The sequence below is a fragment of the Melanerpes formicivorus genome, unplaced genomic scaffold (genome assembly GCF_026170545.1).
Source record: "Melanerpes formicivorus ecotype bairdi unplaced genomic scaffold, bMelFor1.0.p_v2 SCAF_60, whole genome shotgun sequence".
Classification (NCBI taxonomy): domain Eukaryota; kingdom Metazoa; phylum Chordata; class Aves; order Piciformes; family Picidae; genus Melanerpes; species Melanerpes formicivorus.
Genome location: NW_027142412.1, coordinates 643,580 through 669,482, shown reverse-complemented (window position 1 = coordinate 669,482; position 25,903 = coordinate 643,580). Strand labels below are relative to the sequence as shown.

At 50.6% G+C, this 25,903-nt stretch overlaps 3 protein-coding genes across 7 annotated transcripts in view; all 3 read right to left on the bottom strand.

Annotated features, from left to right (window-relative positions):
* Positions 1-10,077, bottom strand: part of GCN1 (GCN1 activator of EIF2AK4) — a 43,708-nt gene extending 33,631 nt beyond the window's left edge. For both annotated transcript variants that reach the window (XM_068161753.1, XM_068161752.1), the window contains exons 1-14: positions 10,044-10,077; positions 7,478-7,580; positions 6,787-6,850; positions 5,948-6,079; positions 4,732-4,840; positions 3,933-4,031; positions 3,716-3,850; positions 3,171-3,239; positions 2,978-3,086; positions 2,451-2,525; positions 2,075-2,203; positions 1,820-1,870; positions 1,286-1,384; positions 864-1,037 (exon numbers count right to left, since the gene is read on the bottom strand). In XM_068161753.1, the coding sequence (XP_068017854.1) occupies positions 864-1,037; positions 1,286-1,384; positions 1,820-1,870; positions 2,075-2,203; positions 2,451-2,525; positions 2,978-3,086; positions 3,171-3,239; positions 3,716-3,850; positions 3,933-4,031; positions 4,732-4,840; positions 5,948-6,079; positions 6,787-6,850; positions 7,478-7,580; positions 10,044-10,061 (1,366 nt within the window). In that variant the 5' untranslated portion in view covers positions 10,062-10,077. The remainder of the gene's footprint in view (positions 1-863; positions 1,038-1,285; positions 1,385-1,819; positions 1,871-2,074; positions 2,204-2,450; positions 2,526-2,977; positions 3,087-3,170; positions 3,240-3,715; positions 3,851-3,932; positions 4,032-4,731; positions 4,841-5,947; positions 6,080-6,786; positions 6,851-7,477; positions 7,581-10,043) is intronic.
* Positions 10,078-10,438: 361 nt separating this feature from the next.
* RPLP0 (ribosomal protein lateral stalk subunit P0) lies at positions 10,439-13,679 on the bottom strand. Its single transcript, XM_068161751.1, has 8 exons — positions 13,612-13,679; positions 13,294-13,397; positions 12,693-12,868; positions 12,508-12,595; positions 12,091-12,237; positions 11,496-11,681; positions 11,023-11,163; positions 10,439-10,670 (listed from the first exon to the last, which is right to left on the bottom strand). The coding sequence occupies exons 2-8, from the start codon at positions 13,345-13,347 to the stop codon at positions 10,506-10,508; spliced, it is 957 nt and encodes a 318-aa protein (XP_068017852.1). The 5' UTR covers positions 13,348-13,397; positions 13,612-13,679; the 3' UTR covers positions 10,439-10,505.
* A 357-nt stretch (positions 13,680-14,036) lies between these two features.
* The window catches only part of PXN (paxillin), a 51,739-nt gene continuing 39,872 nt past the window's right edge, over positions 14,037-25,903 (bottom strand). The window contains exons 2-9 of one of the 4 annotated variants that reach the window (XM_068161743.1): positions 25,218-25,484; positions 24,308-24,712; positions 23,638-23,718; positions 21,290-21,460; positions 20,770-20,943; positions 20,141-20,222; positions 19,654-19,802; positions 14,037-17,663 (exon numbers count right to left, since the gene is read on the bottom strand). In XM_068161743.1, coding sequence (XP_068017844.1) covers positions 17,397-17,663; positions 19,654-19,802; positions 20,141-20,222; positions 20,770-20,943; positions 21,290-21,460; positions 23,638-23,718; positions 24,308-24,712; positions 25,218-25,484 — 1,596 coding nt within the window. In that variant the 3' untranslated portion in view covers positions 14,037-17,396. Of the gene's footprint in view, positions 17,664-19,653; positions 19,803-20,140; positions 20,223-20,769; positions 20,944-21,090; positions 21,159-21,289; positions 21,461-23,637; positions 23,719-24,307; positions 24,713-25,217; positions 25,485-25,903 lie in introns of those variants that run through there. The other 3 variants (XM_068161747.1, XM_068161745.1, XM_068161746.1) reach the window with 3 other exon arrangements.

Here is a 25,903-nt window from a genome sequence, read left to right as displayed (position 1 = left end):
ATTGCCACTCGTTCTTCTCGTGGTGAGTAAATTATTTTGGAGTGTAAGTGTCTTGAGCCTTGATCCCCTGCACAGCTGCACACACCACACACAAGTAACCCCTCTGTGCCTGTAGCAAGCATGAGTAACTTCAGGTTTGCCATACTGATGACTCTGAAAGGACTGTCATCCTGTGATCCCCAATGACGGCACAGAAACTCCTCAGAGCTACTACAGAAAAATGTAGAGCTCCCATTTTGCTCACAAACACACTGAGAATGTGATAGCTAACCTCTGAAGTATGCTCAGTTACTCTCTTAAGCAAGTATCACTTTTGATCCACACTGCATCAACTAGAAAAGGAGATCTCACATACAGGCACCAGGATGACCACCAAAGTCACAGGGGACAGGATGAGCAGATGCAAATCTCAAAAGGATCACCAAAGCTCAGAACTTCTTAAGATCTTCACTTCAAACACAGTCATTTTTTTTGTCTGTATTTTTTTAAAGGCTTCCAAGAGCCAAAGCCACAGAACAGGATCCCAGTGTGCTATATAAAACAAAGGCATGCTCCCTGAGCTAGAAACCTTACAGTTTTAAATGCAAGACAAAAATAAATCAATAAATCATTACTTCAGAGCTATATGAAAGACAGCAGGATGGGCAGTGATACCAGCTGTACCAGGAGACAAACCATCTTTATAAACTTGAAGCCAAAAGAACATTTAAGAGAAATATAAAGGAGGTCAGGGAACAGATACTGCCTTACGAAATCTTTCTGAATCCCCCCAGCTAGCTACCCATATCAGGAACTATCAAAATTGATCACTCTTTTCTTAAGCCACACTGTCAAGAGAGTTATTAAGAGCTGCACAGTTTTACCTTTGAAGGAGGCTAGCATGCACTGCAGATAGGCATGTCTCACAGCTGAAGTAGAGGTTTTAAGGCTGAAGGCTTTCTTTAGCCATTCTACCAGCTTCTTAGAAACTTCGGTGGTGAACCGAACGCACCAAAGAGCCAGCACAGAGACTGCATGAACCAACGTGCCTTCGTGGACTAGGAAGCAACACAGAGCTCATGTCAGTACAGCAATTGCATAAAACACAGAGCAATACAACAGAAAGCAGGTTAACAATGTCAGGAGGAGGCAGGAAAAGAAATGCATGTCCTTCAAACTGTCTCCATAGGGCTGCTCATCAAAAAAGGGCAAGAATCCAGATTTCTCCTGAGTAATGGGCCATGTGAAAACCCTGCTCAAGACAAAAGTTGCTGAGGAAACCCAGAACAAAGGCATGAGGTCTCACCTTCTTGTTGCAGAAAAGGGATGAAGAGCTCAGCCACAGTTCCAGACAGAGCTTGGCTAGAGGATCCAGAAACCACATGGTGACTAAGGCTGCCGATCCCTGCAAGGACAGAACTCTCTCATTAGCTCCCTAACTACCAGCATTTCAAAAATCATAGAATCATAGAATCAATAAGGTTGGAAGAGACCTCAAAGACCATCAAGTTCAACCTCCTGACCCTTCACATTTCAATCCCTGGTACATCTGGATGTCATATTCAACGTGTATCAACACTGCAGGACCTCTGTCTTCATTTTCACTCAGGATACAGTCATCACCTTCCTTGCATAAAACATTTTAGCCTACCAGCCAAGAATCAACCTTGGATAGAAGGTCACAAATTGGCACGTGGTATCCAGCAGCCTCCACAAACCAACCACAGCCAATTTGGAAGGACAGGAAGACAACCATAAAGGTTTAAGTACAGATCCCTTTCATTCAGACTTCTGCTGAATTTCTTCCACTAGAGAAGCAGCTTTCTTCTAGAATCCTCACCTGAAAGGACACTCATCTTCTGAGCAACAACTGTCAGCTTCCCCTCTGAGCCTGCCAATGAGAAAAAGGATGACAGCTGACTTATAGACAGGCAGCAGCTATGTGATGCATGAGGAAACTTCCCTAACATAAGGAGTTTGCCCCATTATCCCCAATCCATGCTGAGCCACACAGACAGATAGACAAAGTACACAAAACTCCTTGAAGCTAGCAAATCTCTATTTCTCTCCACTGCTTATCCTCCAATTTACTCACCCCCTAAGATGGCAAAAAGGTGTCTGCCCAGTGACTCCACAGCCGAAGGATCGCTACACTGTCGAGCCAAGTTCTTCAATGCCACAACAGCTTCATCCATCAGCTGTGCACTGTTGGATTTCAGATGACCTAGAAAATAATGCACAAACTAAGAGCTCATCATAACAAAATGAGCAAGGACATATCTTTACATACGGCTTGGCTCAGCTTCTGGAACCGTCACATGAACTATTCCAGTTCCAAGATACAGTATCATCCTCCCTCCCACATAAAATTAGCCCTTCAGCAGTAATCAAGCTGTTACAGGTACAGCCAGAGAGTTGAAGACAGTTTTATTCTGCATTCATCATTCCCTCCAGAAGTTAAGAGCACTTACTGGCCAGTCCTTTCACAATGTCTAGAGCGTACTGGCTGAGATCCAGGTTCACAGATACAAGCAAGCAAGAGATTGCTAAAGACAGAAGAGATAATGGCATATTATATTTTGTTAAGTAACTGGTTTTAGCATTTTAATACACCCTTCCTCACAGTGCATATCAAGAGCAGAGAGGGTCAAGTAAGGAGTGGGAAGCAAAAAACAAACAAACAAACAAAACCCAAAACAAAACAAAAAAAACCCACTGAAATTGATGCCCAATGAACAGATTAATTCAGGATCATTCTTAGCACTCAGCTGTGAAATTCTGTCCTCAATGCAAACAGCTATCACATACCCAGACACTTGGGATCACACCACAGAAGTTGCTTCTCCACAATCTAACCCTTAGATGTCAGACAACCCCACTGCCTGCACCCACAAGACCAAAAGCATAGTCCAGAGAGATGCACTCCCCCAACAGCTCCAGACCTCTGAGGAACAACTTTTCATGCTCTCTGACAGCAATGCAGAGGTGAGAGGCTCACTTTCAATGACGTTCTCAGGACTCCGGAGCAGGGATTTCTGCAGTGTCGGCAGCACCAGGTCCTTGAATTCAGCGTGGGACATGTAGCGAAGCAGTGGGCAGCAGCTGTCCTGCAAAGGCAGCCAACACTCAGCACAGCAGCCAATGCTGCATGTAGGACAAAAGCAAACCAGCTCTGTAACAGTATGGCTCACCAGCACGTGCTTCTGAGGCTTGGTCTTGCTCATAAGGATGGTCTTCAAGTAGAAATCCAGAAGAGCACTCTTGAACATGCAGAAACACCAAATTACATCACAACCCACAGACAGTTCCCTGCACACCACCAGGAAGTCAGGCTTGACACCCCACCCCATTCTCTTCTGGGAGGTCAGCTCTATCCACTAAGCAGCAGCTTTGCTTCTGTTCTCACATACGACAGGCAAGCAGAGATCAGTGCTCTCTGCTCCACCCTTTAGGCCAGCACTCTAATTGCACAAAGGTCTAAATGCTGCCTTGCATTGCCACAAGAGGGGAGAAGGCAGAGGGCTGCAGTGTTGACCATCTCCATAAATGCACAGGCCAGAGGAGAAAACCACCTATCTGGCACCTCCTCTATCCCAGCTGGTTTAATCAGACATTCATGACTACTGAACTGACAGATATCAAAGCCAGAGGCAAAGGACACCAAGTCATCTGTTCAGCCCCAGAATGAGAGGTGATGATGGAGATTACCCAAACCCCAGCAGGGTGACAGATTTACCTTGTATCGTTTAACAACATCGATCTCTTTCTGGGCTGTGCAAAACTGCACCACAAGTCCCAGCATTGCAGCATAACTCTGGTTGGGTTCAAGACCAAGTATGACAGATAGGTACTGATCCACCAGGTCTTGGTTCTGAAGAGAAAAAGAGTGAGACACATTAACACAATGGAACCTAAACCAGCTACTGAATAAGGTCACTTAGGGTACACATCACCTCCTTCCACAGCCTGTTCAGTTTCTTCACAGCCCCATCCACCGCCTGCTTATGAGAACCTCCCAGGACTTCCAAAAGGAGCAGACACTGAACCTCCACCTGTGAAGGGAAACAGTTGAGAAAATCTTCATGCATCTGCTTCTCAGAGAGCTGGTATCAAACAAGACATGTCAGGTGCCAGTGATAGCTGAATCTGCTCAGGAAAAAGTCCTCAGGTCATGTAAGTTCTTGCAACAAGCTGTCGTTGCTTTCATCTCACACCACTTTGCAGAACCATGCATAACAGTTTGGGAAACTCTGAAAACAGTCATTTACAGCAGGTTACACCTCTTCTTAAAACGTGTTCCAACTCTGTTCCAAGGTGCTGAGAGCATGGTTGCAGGCTCAGGTTCTTAAAGTATGTAAAAAGAAATCAAGAAGCTATTTGACTGTATGATGTAACATCACACACGATTACTTCAAAGGAGGCACAAAGAATTCACGCCATGCTGCAGTCCTTGGAGGAACCACTGGCACACCAAGCCTAGAAGAAGTGCTATCCACCACGGTATGCAGAGCAACTCTGCACAGGAGCAGGACAGCCCCACTTTCATGCTTTATACACCTCATGCTTCTCCTGCAGAATGGGAGAGATCAACACTCACCAGAAAGCAAAAAAGATTATCATGTACACCTGGATTTTAACATGACCTTATCAGCTGCAATCAGATTTGCAGTGTTTCAGCATCTTAAATGACATGAGAAATACTTAAGGCCTTATTCTCCAAAGGGACATTTCTGTAAACCAAAAGGAACCTACCAGTTTTTTCCATGTTTCTCCCTGTCTCTTGTCAGGTGTTGGAAAGACTGTGCGTACGAGCAGGCACGTCCAGGAGAGCGCCAGCAGAGCTGCAGATCCGCTGCTCTTACTGCGTACAAACAGGAGAAGGAGGTCAACCTACACTTCCCAGTGTGCAACTTACACCTACCAGTCCGTAACAGACTCATCTTCACCCAAGTCACACCAGCACCTTTTAAGTGAGGTTGTTTCAGCACAGAAAAAAAATCAGCTGAAGCCTCAGCACTTAACGGCAATCATTACTCCTCAGAAGCTGTGCTCCAGCTCCTGTTTAACACTGTGAAATGAATGGCACAAAAGAGGCTAAATCTGGTATGCCAGGAATGAAAACCCTCAGCAGAAGAAAGGTCATTTTGGGATCTTTCCAGTGGCATTACAGAAATGAGAGTTTTATACTTTGCCAACTGAGAGTGCTCAAAAAGTGACTCAAGATTTCTCATCTCTGCTCATTTTTACTGTCAGAGCTTCCCAGTCTCAGACTGCCAAATTGTTTCTCAGCTTACACTCCATCCTGGCATACCACACAGTTCTGGTTTCTGCTAACTCTCACCTCCTCCCTCCACTTCAGGTAGCAGATCCCACCTCACAGCTTCCTGAGGATCCTCACCCTATTCTGATCTCTACCTCAAAATGAAAGAGTGTAGAAAGTGTCCTTGTGCACAAGGCTATCCATTGTGACTGCAAGCCTTTAAGCCAAGATCAGATAGTCTTCTAAAAGCTACACTTCTGCTCAGCCATGAAGGCACTGCAGGACAGCACTCTGTGGCCTCTGACACCTGAATAATACCTTATGTCACCTTTTGGAACTCCTGGTGCTCCCAGATGCTATCATAACAGAGCAGCAGTGTGTTTCTCAGCTCAGCTTTAAACTCATTATCCTCCCACCTACAATAAGGTCTTGAATTCCACCAGCTGACCACCAAATGGACAAGGTAATTCTCTTTCCTAGCCAAAAACTGTAACCCAGAACTAATCCCCCAGCAGTAATACCAAAACAGTCCTGCTTTCACAGAAGACATGAAAGAGGCAAGAAAGGAACATCTGAATGGTCATTAACAGCTTTGTCTCTTAATGTGTTTAACACCTCTGGCAAGCAGCAGCAGAAGAATCATTCTGGACACAAAAGCAACTACCAGCAACCTGGAACTGCTTCCACAGGAAGAAAGTCACCCCGCACCTGGGAACTCCAGCCTTGCCACCAATCCCTGAAGACTGAAGTGACTGCAGCAGGTTTTTTGCTGTTGCATCTGGTTGGGATTCTGCAAGCTGCTGCAGTGCCAGCTGCAGGGCTCTGCGGGATGCTGCATCACTAGGATGAAAAAGAGACCCTTGTGAACGTCCTCAATCATGCCAACATTAACCATATTACTATCCCTGCATCACACAAAGGGCTCTGCTTTCTCATTTCAGCAGTTCAGCCAGCAGTTATTTCATCCTTGCTATTCCAAGAAGTGGAGAAGTTCCTAGCAGAGAACTCCATTCCCTTCCTCAACTGACAGAAGTTACATTCATAGTATCATAGTGTCAGTCAGGGCTGGAAGGGACCACAAGGATCAGCTAGTTCCAAGCCCCCTGCCATGGGCAGGGACACCCCACAATACATCAGGCTGGCCAGAGCCTCATCCAGCCTGGTCTTAAACACCACACTGAGGCTCTCTGGTGGGTTACAAAAGCAAGCAGAGGTTCTCAAAAGCCTTTCTACAACAGGCCACAATTTAATCCAATCTAGAAGTATCTCAAAGACATTGAGAAGATACTTTAGGTCTTGCTTCACAAGGACAAGGGCATTCATTCTTGCCAGCTGAACCACAGGATGCAAAGTAAAGGTGAAACACCAAGTAAGAGGCATAAAAACCTTGTTGATGTCAAACTTACCTTGAGAACCTTATGGCATCTTTCAGGAATCTATGGGACACTGCAGGCTAACATTTCTTGATGCTGCATCCCAGCTTAGCTAATCAATGCACAAACACTGCCAGATCACACCCTGCAGACTTGCCCCATCGCTCTACTCACCGGTATCGATGCAGAGTAAGGCAGAAGAGTTTGCAAAGGCCTTTCACTGCACCCTCTGGAAGATCTGTAACAGAATTGGTTTCAGAGTATTTCTATGTAAACTGATGAGCTCTTCATCTGGAACAGGATTCACTTCACAACTGAAACCGGTGGGAAATTAGCCCACACCTAAAATACTTCTTGCCAGGATCACAGCAAAAGTTCTTCTTTTACAGATTTGATGCACATTTTTTAAATGAATGGCAAAATTGCAACACAGTCACAGAAAAAGAGAGAAACAAAGGTTGTTTTTTCATCTGCCTCAACTGTTCTATTAAAACTATCAGAAATCTTCCATACTCCCCCTCTCTCTACACATAGGTGTGTGTATAGAAATACTCCAGGATTCATTAAAAAAAACACCCAGGAAAATAATTAGGAGTGAAACAGGCAACTGATGCACCAATTAAAAACTAATCCATGGGATGCTACAGCTGCTGACCAGGAAAAGTACACATGGCAGTAAGTGAGGTTCTGTGCTACCCACAAAACCCATGCTTAGAATTAATGTTGGGGGAAAAGTACAGACTCCAAACACTGCCAGCCCCCTCCCTCAAAAACCTACCCCTCAAGTCTCACATGACCTTTGAAACAAAACATGCTGATGTTCTGCTCCACCCTGGCAACCACAACAGTGCCCCAAAGCTTTTACCTTTCCCAGAAATGCATTTTCCCAGCTCACTGAGGATCTCCCTCCGCTCCTTCACGCTGGCTGTAGTTACTTTTACTGCAAATCGCTTCAGTGTATCAGAAATCTAAAACCACACACAGAAGAAAACTTAGCAGACTGCCCTCACACCAGCACACAGCACACAAAGCCAGGGCCAGCACAACGTGTCATCTGCTGCCACACCACCTCTTAGTGACCACACATGAGCATCCACAGCCTTATCTGCTGGGGAGAGGCTCACTGTACATCACACAGGATGAAATTCAGAAGCCTTCTGCTGAAGGACAATGGCTCTGTTCTTTAACCTCTGTCTCTGTCTCAGCACTCAAGCTCTGCATGATGCAAATGCTCCTCTAAAAGTAGGTCAGAGTAAGGGGCAAGATCAACAGCCCAGAGTACAGGACCTTTAAAAGCCAAAAAGGAAATACCTCAAGAAGACAAAGGTGCTTCTCAGTGGTATCTCCTAGAGCCCAGGCATCTCCTAAGGGACACTTGTAACTGCAGATGACCCAGTTCTGAGTGTAACCACTCACCCTGAAAAACTGACCTATGGCTCCAGGCTGTCCACAGCTCTGAAACCCTGTCCTCAGGTGCAGCAATAGAACCAACTGCCCACTTTTAGTCTTTTCCAAAATTCACAGGCACGTTGCAGGGATTTTGCAAACTGGACCTGCCAGATCACAAAAGGCTGCACCTTGCTATCAAACCCCTTCCACGCACTATCAGCAGTGCCCAAGGTCACCCCAGCAAGAAGAAAAATCACATCACACAACTGAAGGTTTTCTCCATGCCTGTGCTACTGTGTGCCTGGATCTGCCAGTGGGGAGGGACCTGAGCGTGCTCACAGTTTAACTCCTGCAGAGTTTTCCAATGGTATCAAATTTTCCAGTGGTATCAGGACAGTGAGATACGCTGCCTAGAAAGATGTTGGTGTGCTATGCAGCCAGCTCCTAGAACCACTGAAACCATTTCCATGGACTTCCAAGTTTTACAGGCTTTGCACATAAAAGACTCCCTGTGGGTTAAACAGAGCCCAGCCAGGTCTGTGTTCATGATTTTTTGGCATTTACATAAGCCAAAACACAGCTCTCCAGGGAAGGCTTTTAAAATTCAGCTCTTAAATTGAGCAAGTTTATAGCTAAATAATAATCACCAGCATAGTTAGAAAGAAATCTAAACTGTTCCTTCCTTCTTCAGGCAAAGCTCCACCAGTTTTGCCACAAAAATAAGTCTTTTCTAAACAGAAGAAACTTGGCAGTGGAGAAATGGCAACAGCCTTCATCCTCCTCAAGAGCTGCTTCCAGGGAAGGCTTTTTGCTGACACCAGTTACCTGGTATCTAGAGAAGCTGTCCACACCCCCTCGACCCTGTGACCACTGCACACCCTGAGCTCTCCTTGAAAACAGGCTGGATGTGGAGCTGCACCTCTGAATGGCGAGGTACAGCTTGAAACCACGTAGTTACCATCAGAACTGACAGAACAAGCCATCATTAAAGAGCTCATCTTCTTCCAAGCCTTTCAATTACATGAGTTCATCATATGCAAACTGAAACCAAGCTGCATTTACTCATGCTGCTTAATCACAAGCAGGGAGATGTACAGACATGAAGAACACATTAAGACTGTCCCAACAATCTAGAACTGAAAAACATGAATGATGTGTAGCACTACAGGCCTCCCCAAGCAGCCTTACACAAACGGCACAAACTGTGAAGCTTGAGTCTCCAGAGGGGAGCTGCTGGGACAGGTTTCACCTATCTGCCTTTTGGTTTTGTTAGGATGTGCCTCTGAAGCGTGTTACAAAGCCAGAACATCGGCAGTGCTGATGCAAACAAATAGAGAGAACAAAGACAGGATTCATACTAGTGAGGATCTGATCCTGCTGGGGCTGGATTTGCCTTGAGAACAAGCACCACGCTGCAGAAAAGAGCTCACCAAAGTCTAACAGGTGATCTCCAGCAGCTGAGAACACGCTCTGGGCTGCTGAGTCGGGCCAGCGCTCGGACTTTCCCAGGTGCTCCTGGCAGCCGCGCAGGCGGCCGTGGCTCCCCAGGGAGGCACTGCAAGCCCCGGGTAGAGCCGCTGCTGTCCTGCCGAGGCCGGCAGCCGCAGACGGGACACAAACGAGGCGGATGCGGCTTACACCAGTCGCTTGTCGGGATCTCATTTGGAGACCGGGTGGCCACTCCCGAGCGCAGCAGCCGCCGTTCACGACAGCCGCTCTGGGAGCGACGGCTCACACCGGGCTCCACAGCCGTCCCCACGATCAAAGGACGCCACCGGCAGGGCGCACCTTCCCCTGCCCCGAGGGCTGCGGCTCGGCGCCGGTGCGGCCTCCCCACAGGCGGCTCCAGCGGGCAGCGCCGGCGCGGCCTTCCCGCCCCGGGCCGGCTGCCACGTCCCCCTTCAGCCGCGGGGCCGCACGCCGCAGGTGGGTGGAGAGAGCGCAGCAGAGCGGGAGCAGAAGCGGGCACGGCCTCAGGCGGGTACCCCTCGGCACCGCAGCCGGGCCGCGCCCGCCGCGCCGCGGGCCCGTCCCGCACTCACCTGCGTGTCGGCCGCCATGGCGCCGCCTGTGACCCGGAAGCGGCAGCGGCTTCCGCTGCGGGCCGCGCGGAGGCGGCTGGGCCAGGCCTGTCTCCATGGCGACGGCGCCGCCGCCCGCCCGGGCCCCCGGCGGTCCGGCAGAGCGCCGCGCGCTGCGGGCCTCAGCGCCGCGGGCCTCAGCGCCGCGGAACCCCTGAGCGCTGCGGAACGGGGACGGGCAGCCGGCGGCTCCACTGCCCAGCCAAGCTGCAGCTCTGTCCAGCCCCAGCCGCGGCACCTGCCGAACCCAAGCAGGGCTTGGCTGCCGTGGCCTCAAAGAACAGCAGGTCCCGAGGAGAAGGAAGAGAGCCCCTCAGGTGACACTATTCCCCAGCCCCAGTGATCTCGAGAACACATGAAGGTGTAAAAGAGCTTTTTATTTCTCTCTGGCCCAACTCTGACACAGACAGACAATGGCTGTGGCTAATCAAAGAGACCGAAGCCCATGTCCTCGTCAGACTCCTCCGATTCCTCCTTCGCAGCCTCCTTTGCTGGAGCAGCAGCAGCAGCGGCAGCAGGTGCGGCCGCTTCAGCTACCACAGGCATGGCTGCCACAAAAGCAGAGGGGTCTGCCAGGAAGGCCTTCACCTGCGAAAGGAGAAGAGAACAACAGAAAGTTAACTCAAATGCAACAAACATTTTGAAGTACTGAACTTCTGCAATCATGAAGGTAATGTTTCCAGCTTGCCAGAAGACTAATGGATGCACTGAGCCCTGCCATGTATGAAGGATCAGAGACATTTCAGCTACACTCAAGTGTAGTAGCCCCAAGAGGGCAAGGAACACCAGGAAACTTGGCTCTCTGCTGCCACAACACATGGAAGCAAGTGCACCTGTTCCGGATCCAGTCTTCACACACAGGTGGGTACACTAGGTGTACATCCAAGGTGTTTATGTGACCTGACTGCATTCTTTTCGCAGCAGATTACTCTGCCATTACCTTTTCAGCCAAGGGGAAGGTGTAGTCGGTCTCCACTGCCACAGCCAGGACCCGCTTGTACCCATTGACGATGGAGTGGGGCACAGAAGCAATGGTCGGGTACCCAATCTGCAGGCAGATGCTGGCAACATTACGAACACCCTGCAAGGAGAGAGACTCAGGTTTCTGTTCTCTGAGAAACAACCTGGACTAGAAACCCTGGCAGAAGATGCAACGACGTAATGAGGGGCAGTGTGCAACACAAGCATTTAACACAGCTCCAGTGAAATCAGACAAGGATTCAGATGGCCTCAAACACTTCTGACGTAGGCTCAGACGAAAAAGCAACAGCAGATGTGTATTTCTTGACAGACTGCTTCTAAAGGGCCTCGTGGAAAATACCAGAGATGACAGTTCACTCTGGAGCAGTGCTGGCTGCCACAACAGTGAGGAAGAAAAGGTGGAACCTAACAGACAGGGGATGTGGCACTCACCTCCAGGAAGCGCTTGTGCAAGGTCTCCTCAGTGATGTCCAGCACTTCGGGATTGTAAATGCTGCCATTGTCAAAGACCTGCTGGATGACCAACCCGAAAGAGAACGGGGAGATGTTCAGCATGTTCAGCAGGGTGGCTTCACTGGCACCCACTTTGTCTCCAGTCCTGATGAGCTGCACATCACTCTGAGGAAATAAGGGGAAAAGGAATGAAGATGTGGCAAAGAAATCCAGGCACCTCAATATAACAAGACACAAATGCTCATTTCCAGTGGCAAGAGATGGAACTAAAAGAACAAATGAGTGCAACAAAAAGAGGCTCCAAGTTCAGCTCCAAAAGCTGAGACAACCTTAGAGCACACAAGCAAACACATCTCAGCTACGAGGAAGGCAGCACTCTTCCTGCATTAACTGCAGGTAACTTGCCTTCAAGTTCCTCCAGCAGAGCTTAACCCTCCCAAGCACAGCAGTCGGACTGCTGACACAGCACCTCAGCACTGACAGGTGTTTTGTCCTCTACAGTTCCACCAACTGCCACAGCCAGGGCTGTCCAGTCAAGAAGAGCTTCAACAACAGCAGTGTGCTGCTCACTAACCAGAATTTCGATGGTTCCTCTGGAAATCTTTGTGGTGATGCCCAAGGCCTGGAAAAAGGAGGTCTTCTCAGGTCCAAGACCAGTGTTCTGGGCTGGCACAGTCACATCACAAGGAGCAATAGCACCAGCACGGGCAGCAGCTGGCACCTGGAGAAAGGGAAAACAAGGAGCTGAAGAATGCTCACCTCTAAGAGCTCACAGGATGGCAATCAACTCCCCCCTGAAATGCTGCCCCAGGAGAGAAATCACCCAGCACACACAAGGTATGCAGAGGCTGAAGTTAAGTAGTTTAGCTGAGACTGCAGAAGCCTAGTTACAAACCCTTGAAGACTCTTAACAATCAAGCATCCCCCATGCAGTTGCAGTTTCAGTTTTGTAACTACCAACTCAGAGACACAGCAAAGACATCCAACCAACCTTGTTGGCCAGCAGCATGTCCCGGATCTCGGTCAGATCCTCCTTGGTGAAGACAAAGCCCACGTTCCCTCGGATGTGAGGAAGCAGCCTGAAGGAAAGATGAGAGCCTTCAGTTCTGCTTCTCAGACAACATCTCCCCCTCCCAGAGAGAGGATCCAGGAGCACTTTCAGAGGGCGTTACCCACTTTTCTAAGGCAGGGTTGTTCTCCAGGTGACCGCGAATAGCTTTGCGCATCATGGTGTTCTTCCCCATCAGCACAACGGCCTTCCCGCGCAGCGACATGCGGATTTGCTGCATCTGCTTGGATCCCACGTTGTCTGCTCCCACAATGAAACATTTCGGGTAATCATCCAGCAGTTGCTATAGCAAAGGAAGCACTGTGACTATACAGAGAACTCGGGGCCACAACACATCGACAGGTTAAAAAGTTAAAAAAAGATAAAGATCAGAAGGTGCAGAGCGCTGAGCTCAGGCCGAGGTGGGTGCAGCACTCAGCTTTCACCTTTCCCGCAGCTATCCACTCGGATCCCTGAACAGGTTCTCTGTAACTGCCACTGCAAACTCTCACCGCACCCACAGACACGATTCGGAGTATCTTAATCTCTTCTCATTGCTACATAACCGCTCCTCGAACGGACAACTCACGGTACCCTCATCTCCCTTTTCAAAAGCTTCCCCCCCTGCGGCCCCAGCCCCCGACTGCCGCCGGACCGCGACCCCCCCAGGGCCCAGGCGCCGGCAACGCCCCACCAGGCCCCGGCCTCCGGGGCCGCGCCGACACTCACGATGATTTTCATAAAGTAGTTGGACTTCCAGGTAGCCCTGTCTTCCCTGGGCATCGCGGCGGTGCTCCAAGGATCGCCCGGGGGGTTTAAAGACGAGCTGGGATCTGTCGGAGAGAAGCGCGGCTCAGGCGGGTCCGCACCCTGCCCTTCCTTTCAGCCGCCTGCCCCCGCCCCGCGGCTCTGCGCTCCCCGCCAAACAGTCTGCCCGCGGCTAAGGACGCCGGGGACGTTTCGGGGCCGTTCCGAGGACGCTTCGAGACCGGCCCAGCAGCCCCGGCCCACTCCAGGCCCGCGGGAGGCGCCACGCCGTACACTCACCTCCACGAGGGCTCCGGGAAGGAAAGGCCGCGGCCTGCGCCGATCTCCTTTTATACTGCAGCTCACGCCCAATCACAGAGCGCTACAGCGCTACCACGGCTCACCCCATTGGCTGTCCCGCGCCTGTCAATCAGGGCCGGCCGACATTACCATAGAGCAGCCGAAGGAAGGGCGCGGGCGAGAGAGGAAGCCACGCGTCTGCAGAGGGCTGGCTGGGTGCGCTGCGCCCTCTAGCGGAGGGAGGGCCGCGCTGCGGCGGCGAAATGGTCCCCGCCCCGGGAAGGCGGGAACGGCTCGCGTAACGGGACAGCAGGCTTCGCTTCCCTCGGAGCAGCCCCAGCAGCCCCAGCCGCCCCGGCCCGGGGCCTCGCTTTGGTTCTCACAAACTTAAGGGCTAGAACAAAATGCCAACAGACGCCTGGGAATATCGGTAAAAATTTTATTAGCGTAACTGCAGGAATTGCAAATGGCACAAGAAAGCGGAGTTAGCAGTTTACAAGGAGAAAAGAAATCAAATAACTGTCGACCCAGAGGAGCATCCCCCGCAGCTCAGCCCGGACAGGGTAGGACTGACCGTGCCTAGGGGCAGCAGTCGGTCCGGGGCCAGGCCTTAGACAGACTCTCCCCAGGAGCAGCCCACGGCACCGCTCCCTGCTCCAGCACCGCTCCCTGCTCCGGCACCGCTCCCTGCTCCGGCACCAGCCTCTCACATCCTGTCTCTCCCCACACCCCACCCTCCCGGGCCCCGCACCCAGCGCTGGGGTCGTGCTACCCTAAAACCTCATCTGAAATCAAGTAATAGGCACTTAGGGCAGCAGCCACCTGAAGTCATTATTTGGCAGAGTAGTGTCCAATGCAGCATCCCAGCGTGTGAGAGAGCAGCTGAACCCAGGGCACACTCAAGACCTTGCTCAGGAGGTACGTGGTGAACAGTCTTGGTTAAGCACCAAGAACAGATGAGCCGAACCCCCGCCTTGGGTGCTGTGCACCACCAGCACCTTCCATGGCGCCCTGCACCCAGGGTTTCCCATGCCTTCCAGAAGTGTCACTTACACAAGCCTCAGCTAGCAGTGAGGTAGGTTGAAGACTCCCTGGAGAGAGAAACTGAGGCACATGATTACACAGCTTGCAGCTGTCACCCAGCAAAGTGGCAGAGCCAGAAACATCTTCTCACCCCTCTCTGGCACTCCTAACAACAGTTTTTCATTCTCTTAGCCCTAAGAAGCTGACCTTTTCAGCAAGATAAACACAGGCAGCTTAGCAATGTCCATTTTAAGTCAAACTGATTTCAAAGATGGAAACCCAAATGTGTATGGTTCCTTGCCTCACAAACACCCCAAGGCCTGCACTCAGCCCAGCTGACACAGCTTTAGCTCCAGTGCTTACACAGCTCCCTTCGGTCTCACAACCACAAACTGAGGTTCATTTGTACAGGGAAATAGGTGGAAAAGTTGCAGTGACCCAAGCAGGGCATTGAAGCACCATGGTGAGGTCAGATGGGACAGTGACCCACAGATTCCAGCCTCAGTTTGGGCTGGTTTCTCACATGGGTGCCCCCAGACCCCTAAGGCACCTGCCAAGCTGAAAAGCACAACCAGATGTCAGTGGTGATATTGCTGCAGCACTCTGGAGAAGTGATTCCAAGCACCACTTCTGGAGCTTCTTTGGCTGGTAACTCAGGACACTGCTGGCTATTTTGTGTCATGCTTTACCTTCCATAGAACCCTCCAGACATAAACCCAGAAGTGCTTTAGCAAACGTGAACTGAGCCTCGCAATAACCTCACAAATCCAGGCTAAACTGCCCCCATTTTACAGGTGGGAAACTGAGGCACGGTAAGGTTTAGTGACTGGCCCAAAAGTTACACAGCTAGTCAGGAACAGAGTCTGCCTCTCCTGATTTCTTCTCCTTAGTCAAGACCTTTCTTCCATGGGAGAAAAGGAATCTCTCCTTCAGTTCGCCCTATTCTGGTTTCATGTAGCTGAAGACAAGAAACTGAGGGCAAAGGTCTGAGCTCTTCTCCCCCTGCAGCATCACCTTAAGACTCACTATAACATCCTGGAAGCTGGGGCTCTGGGAGAAAGGCAGGTGATTCAAATACAGCAGTTTACAGGTTACAATAAAAACCAAAACACACACTTTCAGGTGACTCAGAGAAGGGGCAGGGGGGGTAAAAAAGGCAAAAAAGAAAAGAGCTATTCACAGTTCACCTGCCTGTGCTAGAGGGAAAAAACCCAAAATAGAAGTCACAGTCCCTTCCCCATAGATTCCAGCCCCTCCCAACCCACAATACAAAGAAAATAATCAATGTTAGTTAGGCTTAACAAAGCGTTGAGGTTACAGAGGCAGCACACCAGCACAACTGGCACGCTGCCTAGAACAGCACAGCTTGATATAAAAGTTGCTTTCTTAAAATCACTTCAAAACCAATTTCTGTGTAAGAGGATTAAAAGTAAATTAGATATGAATTAAAAAAAAAACAACAAACAACAAACCAACAAAATAATCAGTGTAGAAATCTACAGTTCTTATCAAAGGCAGGACACAGTATTCACTTTGATAGGCAAACTCCCAAGTGGGCCCCAGGGACTTGTTATACCAGTAACAGTCAATATAAAAGGTTATTGCTCTAGCATCTCTCAGTAGAACGTGTTAACAAGAGCACAGAAAAGGGAAACACCAAGGGGCAGACAGGTCTCATTAGCAAAGAGAGGAAGAAGAAAGGATATAAAGTTTGGATTGTGTTTTGTTGTTGTTTTTTCCTGGCTTCTTAAACCCCTCCGTTTTTCCCTGCTCTTGTGGCAGTTTCAGGCCCAATAAACACACACAAGTCACACTCGCTTCTGACAGGGATGGATGGAAAAGGCTGTGCTCAAACTATTCTGCACCTGCTTTTAGGGGAGGGAGGATGCCTCTTCCCTGCTCCCAGGAGCAGCAGGCAAGAGGAGCAGATGCCCTGAGACAGCCTGGGTGCTGGCAGAGGTGCCTGGCGCAGGGTGTCACCCACAGGAGTGCACATCACTGCTGAGGAGTGGTTGGGGCTTCTACCTCCTGCTCCAGTGTGTTGAGAAAAGGCAGAGAATAAACTGGGGGGGGGGAACCAAAAAACCAAAACCCCAAATCACCCCACACAGTAACACCTTGATTCCTTTAAAAAAAGAAAAAGAAAAGAAAAGTAAGTGGTATCATCTCCTTACAGTGTCATGGAACTGGAGAGACCCTTGCAGGGCCTCGGCTGCCTGTGCTGATGCTCTGATCTCAGCAAGTCACACGTGCCACGGGGCTCCAGCGAGCAGAGCCAGGGTGGCACTGAGATCACAGGGTGCCCTCACTGTGCTACTGCTCAGGCTGCAGGCATGCAGACCAGAGCCTGAGAAAGAGGTGTCAAAGCAGAGGGCTGTGTTGTCTGCAAGTGTCACGATTTGCTCAAGGAGCTGGCACAAGCTGAACTGGCAAAGGCTCCTTCTGCCAGGAGGGAGCTCGGGAGGATCTCCCCATTGGAGCCTGCGAGCTCAGCTCAGCTGTCAGTCACACACACAGACACCCACGCCACACCACAATGAGGGAACTCGCCTCTCTCTTCTGAGACACAGCAAGGGCATTTCCAGTTTAATGGTCCATCTCATCTCTGGATCTGCTGCCTCTCCATAGCAGCAGAAAGCACTTCCACCCCAGCCCGCCCTCCTCCCCCCTGCCTGGTAAGGTTTCTAAATCACAGTAATGTTCAGAGAGACAGAACTGCCAAGGGGTGGCAGAAAGATGCTTGGCGCCCATCTACGGCGCCTCTAACAGAAGAGCTTGAGGAAGCAGTTCTGGCAGTAGGGCTTGTCGTTCTGTTCCTTGAAGGTTCCTTTGTTGAGCTGCTTGAGGCAGAAGGCACAGACAAAGTGTTCGGGATGAAACTTCTTGCCCATAGCAGTGATGCAGCGTCCTGTGATCGGCTTCTGGCAACCGGAGCAGAGAGAGCCGCGGCGCTCGTGGTAATGCACCTCGCAGTAGGGCTGCCCGTCATGCTCAAAGAAGCTGCCATTGATGAATGGTGTGAAACACTCCTGCAGGAGGAGAAAGCAGAAGGGGACAGAATGTGTAAGAAGCCAGGCATGCAGGCAGCTCCACAGCCTCCTCTGCCCCGTGGCACAGCCCAGCTGTAGAGTGAGCGGGGTAAACAGCTGCCTTTCATCACCACTGTGCTGTTCAGAGAGCCAAACTCAAGAAGAGTTTCCAAGGAAAGGCTGATGGATGGAGAGATACAGACACAAGCAAGGGAATTAACCATGCCCCTTTCCTCACCTTGCTTCACTTACACATTTAAAATACAATAAACAAGCTACCAGATGTGTCCAGTCAGGAGGAAGGACAACATCACTCCTTCCTCTCAGACAGGAAACACTACAGCACATTCCCCGCTTTTCCTTCAGCTTCCCCACAGTGTGGCAGGCAGAGACCAAGGCTGACTTTCAAGCAGTGACAATCTGATGAATTTGGGGCTGGTTCCAACTGAGAAAATGAGACACACTCATTTTCACAAGCAGTCTCTCCAGAACGGTTGGCATCACAGAGGTACACTTTGGGCAGGACTGTCCTTCCTAAAACATCTCCACCAGGTACCCACACAACACCCCTGGGAGAAACTGCTGTCTGTCCTACAGTACTAATGATTTGGGGCAGACAAGGAGAAGAGGATACACCAGCTATATGCTTCTTAGCATCCAGATCACCTCACTCCCCATCAGTGTCAGAAAGCTGAGGATGCTATGCTTCAGAACCTGCAACTGAAGCACCCACTCTCCACATGAGAATGGTGGGACTTCTCTCCTTGTACAAGCAGGAAACAGAGGCAGCAGGGTGTGGGGAGAGCCAAGGATACTGCTAGATTTACCAAACAGACCAGGCCAAGCAGCAAGGCCCAGAGGAGAAGCCAGATTTCTAGAATCCTGGTTTTGCTCAGCCCCAACACCATCCTCTTCCTCAGGGAGAACACACAGTAGGGACCTCAACATACCAGTCAACCAGCATGCAGAGCCATAGACAGCCAAACACTCACACCACCAGGACAAATGCAGTTTGCCTGCAGCAAGTCCAAGACTTTTCTAATGCTGACAATTCATTTAACAAACAGTCTCCTCCCTCAGTGAGCAGGACAGCTTGAGAGTCTGCTCTGCTTTAGCAGAAACAGGGAAAGAATCCCATCTCATGTCCTGGAAGGCATCAGTGCTGAGCCCACTATTATACAGGCAATGTGGTCGCAGGCAGGAAGGAAGGCAGAACTGCTTGATAGAAGCCTTGATCTCAGCACAGAAAGGCACAGCTCTCTCCAGTCCCACACGGACAGGGCTGCCATCTTCTATCTCTACTTGCTGCACACCACTCTGGGAGCCACAGAGAGTAGAGTACTGGGCAGGAAGTCCCAACAGCACGGTGACAGTCTGCTCTGAGCACCATAGCAGCAATCAGCAGCTGTGGTTCTGTTGCTTGTCCTCGTCTGTCCTTCGTCCCCACACAAGGAAACACTGGTTCATTTTGCTCATCTCTCGGGGCCTCTAAGAGTTAATATTTGCAAGGCTCTCTGAAAGAGTGCCAAGCATTTAATCTGCAGTATTCCTGCTTGTTATGCCTGCTGTATGGAGCCTGCCACTATTCCACTGACTTGCATGTTTGTCTGAACGAGGTCAGTCTCACTAGTTTACATTGTCAGATGGAGCATGGGAGGAGGATCCTCAAAATCTGATTGCTGAGGCAAGTGCTTAGAGAGAAGCTTAGCTTATAACTGTTTAAAGGTCACAGAAAATGTTTGTGTTTATCTGAGAGCTGCAGCAGAAGCCCATTATTGCAGCTGGGAACAGAAGGAGAAAAGCAGCTATAAAGTTTAATGTAAACAGGCAGAAAACCAGAAGGTGTTTGTTTGCTGACAGGTTTTTGTCTGGTGGGGCTGGCTGCCTTTGAGTACCCCACAGATGCCTTTTCCTGATAAAGGATCAGATGTTTGCAAGGTGGAATTGAGAGGGGTCTTACAGCAGCAGCAAAGGACCCTGGGCTCCTTACCCGACAGACAAAGCACTCAGGGTGCCAGAGGGTGTTCAAGGCAGAGATGTAGTTTTCCAGGATCGCTCGGGCACAGCCTCCACACTTGGGGGCAAACATATCGAAGTAGTCCTTGCGGCAGTAGGCTTTGCCATCCTTCTCATGAAATCCTGCCAAAGGAGAAGAGAGGCAGAGGACATCAGCTCCTGGTCTTTACCTGTGGCCTGCAGACTCTGCAGTGTAACCAGCAAGGGTGGGAGCATCCTTCCCCCCACTAACACACACAACAGGCTCCTTGTTCTGCTGCCCTTCCTGTCCCATGTGCATACACACCCCCCCTTCCTCTCCAGGGAGAAAAGAGGATTGCTGCTAGCATCCTTCCCCCATAAACAGCTTCAGCCCTTGGAATCTGCGTCTTCAGTAGTTCCCCTGTCACCTCCCAGGCTGTCCCCCAATAGCAGCTCTGCCTTACACACTTGTCAGCAGTTCAGGGAGGAGACTGCAGTACCTTCAGGTCCAAAGAAAGCTCCACACTGGGCACAGAAAAAGTGTTCAGGGTGCCATGTCCTGTCCAAGGCTGTCACCACTTTCTGTTCAGAAGAAGACAAAGTGCAAGTCATGTAAATGATGACTTCATCTTGGAGGTGAGGGGGAGCTGGGCAGGGGGGAAAGCACACTAACATTGGTAATGACAACAGCATGCATTAAAATAGACTGTCCTTTAGAGAGCTGAGTCAACTCTCCCCCCTCCTCTGGCTCACTTAGGCTTTGCCTGCACATGGGTTTTTTTACCCTAAAAGGATCTCAGACACTGCTTCCCCCCTTACCCAGGGCCCCATCCAGCTCTCAGGACCAGCACCAGTCCCTGCTACTGCAGGCCACCAATAGCCATATGCTGAGGAATTATTAGTGCAGCAATGTGGGGCTCTGAAGGAACTTTGGTGAAGGTAAGAGGCACTAATCCCTCTCATCAGCATAAGAACTGACTGGGCCAAGCCGTTTCCCACTCAGAGCCAAGGCAAAGGGAAAACAGAAGCCCCAAACCAAAATCTTTCACCCAGGACACATGGGTGGAGCTTTTTAACCAGGCAGGCCTGCAGCAGCTGCCAGCGCCCTCAGTCCCCCTGCAGAACTCACGTCAAGGATGGGCCCATTGCAGTAGTAGCAGCGGGGGGAGAAGAGGTTGTGGTAGTCCTTCTCGCAGTAGGGCTGCCCGTCTCGCTCGAAGAAGTTCCGTGAGCCAATCTCCTCCTGGCAGTGGGTGCAGACGAAGTGCTCGGGGTGCCAGGTTTTCCCCATGGCTGTAACTACCTGTTAGGAAGACAAATTATGAAGGACAGCTCTATCTCCCTCTCCCCTAGACCACAAGACAAGATACCAGCTCTGGAGGTCAGCAAGAATGACAAGTTCTACTACTCAAGTGAGCCCTGGACTGGGGTAGCATGAAAACTGAATTACCTATCATGTCAGGAGAGGGCAGTCCCTCAAGGGCAGGGTAGAGGTCACTGGAGGAGCTTACAGCGTACCTAGCCAGTGGATAAATAGAGTACTTCAGTTTCTCCAGCATCTCCAGTCCCTTCAGCCTCACGAAACAGCCCTCCCCATTACTCCCAGCTGCAGCCCAAGATCCAGCAATGAGACAGCACCTTCAACTCACCTGCCCAGCAATAGGCTTCTTGCAGGCTCCGCAGACACCTTTGGCAACTGTAGCGACACCCAGTTTGTTCAGGTCGGACTGGAGACTTCCCAGCATGGTATCCAGCTGGCTGCCAGGCTTGGAGGTTGTGGATGGAGGGGAGCTGCTCCCGACTTTGCCCTGAGCCATGAACTGCAGAGAGGGAAAAACAAAGACTGTAAGGCAAGGGCTGCTGTGCTTACAAGCTAAATGCCTGCTGGTGCTGCCAGTGGCTCCTCTGTAGAGACGGACTGCAGACTCTTAGGAAACAGCTTCTCTGCAGAAGTCAGGGAGAGCCAGGATCAAGGACACACACGTATTATGCCCACGCAGAGACCCTGAGATGTTGAACAGCAGAGCTGTGAACTGAGGGTTTGATTTTTCATTCACTGAGCATACAGCAGAAGTCACCAGCACATCTCAAGCAGTCAGAACTGTGCTCTCTAAACCTCTGCCAAAAGTCTCCCTTTACCTCATCAGTTCCTGGCCAGCTGACAAGGCAGAGACGCCATCCAGAGGGCCCCTTCCCCTTGACCTCTATTTCTATGCTGCAGCTTGCTCTCAGTTGTCACTCCTCTGTGATAGAGATCACTCTCTTCTCATCATTTCACCTCCCTTTTGGCTAGAATATCTTCTCCCTTCCCCTCCCTCCCTTTGCACCGCCTCCTGCACATCTTTCTGCCGAGTCTTCTTTGCCCCCATCAGGTGGCTCTCATCCCAGGCCTGAGATCAGCAAGTGGAAGCAGGCAGGAATTAACTCCCCTCAGGCTGCCTGCTGTTTATCTACAGAGAGGGGACTGCACCCAGCCAGCACAGAGCCCCAGCAGCCGGGGCTGCCACCTCTGCTGTTGGACTGATGGATTAAGATCTCGTTTCAGAGGCTGTTTCTGAACCTCACACTACCACAGCACACGTGGCTGGAAAGGCTTCCCAGAGAATGGGGAGAAATGGGAGAAACTTGGGTTCATAACTTAACAAAGGTTTATGATCATTGTGGCCACCAGAGCTGCCTTTGCAGGCAAACTGCAAGAGTGAAATACAGATTACTTCAGCTGGTTTTGCACTGCAAGTACTACCATCAGCTTTAGAGAGATCCAAAGAAGTCTCACCCTGAGATGCTTGTCTGGTGCTCATTTTCTCTTACAAAAAGGACAGATGACACCAGACATAAAATCTACACTTGTGAACAGCCCACCAACGTGCTGCCAGCACAGCCAGGGAAGCAGGGACACACGGAAGGCTTCACAGCCCTGGCAGAACAGGACCTTCCAGCCACAGGAGGAGCTCTGCTCCCTGTCTTGCAGATGGTTCCACTTGTACTCAGCTGGTTTACTCAACCACAAATCTTTGTTCCTACTCATTTGGGCAATCCTCATGACACACAATTTTAGTGTTTTCACACACACAGGTACACACACTCCTCACCAGCCTTGCCTTGCAGGCAGCCCCACTCCCAACAGAGCCTAACACACAGCTTTTCCCCTCCTCTCTCCCCCAAATCATCCTTCCCTATCTTGCAGCCCCTCCCAGTCCAGCAGCATAGAACAGCCCCATCAGATCCCAACATCCTGAGCCAACAGCCAACCCTTCACCACACAGCAGCTGTTGGGCTACAGTGAATCTCTGCAGTGCACACCATGGGACGAAGACTTCTCACAGGAGAGAGACAAGAGACCTTTGGAAATAAAGCCAGGCCAGAGTCCCAGGACAAAGCCAGGGCTTCCTGCACAGCTCAGCAAGAGGAAAACAGCTGGGCCACATCAAGGGAATCATATCCTCTCACTCTAACCAGAGACTTGTAGCAACCAGGCAGGGCAGGCCCAAATGCCACACACAAAAGATAAATGCCATCAGGAGAGAGGGATGAGATGAATTCAACATGGAGCCTGAGAGCACTTCACCCTTGTCTGTAAGGACCATGTGCTCCTGCAAGTCACAGCTGACCTCAGTGCAGGCACAACCACCTGTGCACCCTACAACTCCTAACTGGCCTGGTGACCCAGTCTCCTTGACAGCTTCCAGATGAGTCCCCACCTGAAAGAAGCTTGTTACCACCTCCTGCATGCAATGCCTGCTGTTTACAGAGGACACTCAGCACAGCAGCCACAGGAGTTTCTCATGCAAACACCCTTCAAGTTCCCACCTTTCACCCACGAGGTCTCCATGGGTCAGGTTTGGTCAGGAACCCTACGAGCAGCAAACCATGCACTAAAGGTTATCACCTACAGCATTTCTGCTGGGAGCTCTTGGAGCAGGCCCCAGCAGCATCTGCAGCACACTCATCCACTAAAAGATCACACCATGCTTAGGAAACAGAAAGGAGGTCCTGCCTTGTCATGAGTAGGGGAGCCCAGGGGCGTGTGAGCAGCCAGTAGATTGGCACTGTGCAGGAGGGGAGGAGCAGAGGTCACCTGAAAAGCACAACAGTTTGAGATGCAGAGGAGTTTCCCAGCTCATTGCTTGAGAGCTGCCTTTACACAGAGCATTGCACATCACTGCCCTGCTCATACATTTTGACTTCCCACTGCCTGGAGCTACAGCTCTTCCCTGGCAGGAGATGCAGTGTACAGCTCTTGCTCACATCACCTCCTTCCCCAAATCCACTTGCACTATGGACACCTATCTGAGGGACAAACACAGGCCCACTGCTGATCTGCTCCCTTCCACTCACAAGATTTTGCCATCTTTCACTGCCTCCTCCTCAAGAGAGATTGTGGCAGGGAGAGTTGCAGCCTTTGTTTCAGAGCTCCTACCTTCATCTCAGAGAGAAATACAGCCCCTGCTGCACAAAGTGATGATCATCAGACAGGAGCCACACACCAGCACCTTCCTGCACAGACCTGTACTGTGCAGTGCTGGGCAGGCACAGCTGGGTGAGTCTTCGATCTAGCAGTTCAGTACCAGCCTTTGCCTGACCTTATACCTACTTGGGCTACCCAGTTGAGAGTAGCTAGACTGGAAAACACTGCTAAAAAAAGACAAACCAAAAAAGAAGCCTGCCTGCATCTGTGGGAAGAAAGCATCATCCTCAGTCTGACAGCCAACAGAAACAACTGTCTTGGTGCTAGGGGTCCATGTCTGGGGAGAACAGGAGTGTCTAGGATCTTCAGCAGGGGTGCCCACAACAGAAAACTCATGATAATCATCCTCAGAAGTTTCCCACTGGAAGAGAGGCTGGGGAGCCAAGGTGAAGGAAGAAGAGGAGGCTGGACTAGGAGCTGGGGAAGGTGGCACGTGGGAAGGCTGAGGTGGGAGTGGAAGAAGAGGTGCAGGGCCAGAAAGATGAGAAGGAGCAGCATTAGCAAGGACTGTCTTTGCAGCTTCTTTGGAAGGCTGGAGAGGGGGAGAGGCTGGAACAGAGATCATCTTCCTTGAGGGGAGTGGGGATTCTGGAGGAAAAACCACCTAGAAAGACATGGAGGAAGAAAAAGAGGTGAATAAATCCAAAGAGGAACTAATGAGCACTTCTTGCTCGTTATTGCCACTATGGTTAAGGGGAAAAGCAGCAAGAAAGGAACTAGTTAAAACATGCTTCTGTGTAGCTCAGGGAAGAGCACCATCTCACACCCAGAACTTCCTGCACAGGGACAGGACTGGGGAGAACAAAGCATGTCTCTATGTCAGGTGTAGTCTTAAAAATAATCCCCACGGAAGACATTTGTTGATACATGATAGCAGCAGACTGCCCAGACAGGCACCAGCACTCTCAAACCCCACTCCAACTCTTAAACAAAAAGAACCAGGACCTGAGTGCCTGTTCACTTTTCAAGCCAAACAAAGGTGAGTCCAAAGAGTTAGTTCTTGATTTTGTGTTGCTTAGGACACTCAGAAACTCAATCTGCACCTCCACACAATGCTGTCTGGCCTGGGGACACGCTGGAATTTCCCAGTGCACATCCCTGCTGTCTACCTTCTCTACTTGCTGTCCACCATTCTGCTCTTCCCCCTGGGGCCTGGCAGTGATAGTGACCCCCTCTGTCAGCCAGTCACCCTGGCTCTGCCACTCGTCCTGCTCCCGCTGAGCGCTGCCCCGTCTGCCCTGCAGCTCCTCGCTCACACCATCCTGGGACTGGGTCTTGTGAGATGTGGCAGGGCCTAGCTTACGCCTTGGAGAGAGCTCACGGTACATGGGGTGCACGTTGGCAGTCTCTTTTGTCCTCTTGATTAAAGATTTTATCTAAAGGACAAAGGCAACAGTATCAGCAGAGAAGAGCAACGCCACAGCGAGCCCCGAGATGCAGCGGCACAAACTCAAGCCATTAGTGACAACTGTGAGCAGGAAGAGAAACGACATTTATCCCACAATGCCAAAATCCCTCTTGGCACAGCCCAGAAGGGTGACTCAGTGCAAGGAAAAACCCTGTAAGAATAATCACAGCAGCCAAAAATAACTATCTAGAAAAGGAAGGGCAAGATTAACAAGCAGGAAGCCAAGATAGGAGGTGCAGCGTGACCACTCCACTGAGCATTGAAGAAAGCTCAGCATCACAAGGACAGAGGAGCCTCTCTGTTTGCCCTTTACAGGCATAAGACTCTTGGTCAGAGATGTCTGGTGCACAAAGTGTACTTCCAGTGCTGAAAGGAACACTCACAGCT

What these genes read in the sequence shown, in the direction of transcription:
- RPLP0 (XM_068161751.1), bottom strand. Translation starts at nt 13,347, where the DNA reads ATGCCCAGGGAAGACAGGGCTACCTGGAAGTCCAACTACTTTATGAAA. An exon ending in ACTACTTTATGAAAATCATC is followed by an intron (nt 12,869 to 13,293) that starts GTGAGTGTCGGC and finishes CCTTTGCTATAG; the next exon opens with CAACTGCTGGATGATTACCC. An exon ending in CCTTCCCCTTGGCTGAAAAG is followed by an intron (nt 10,671 to 11,022) that starts GTAATGGCAGAG and finishes CTCCTTTCGCAG; the next exon opens with GTGAAGGCCTTCCTGGCAGA.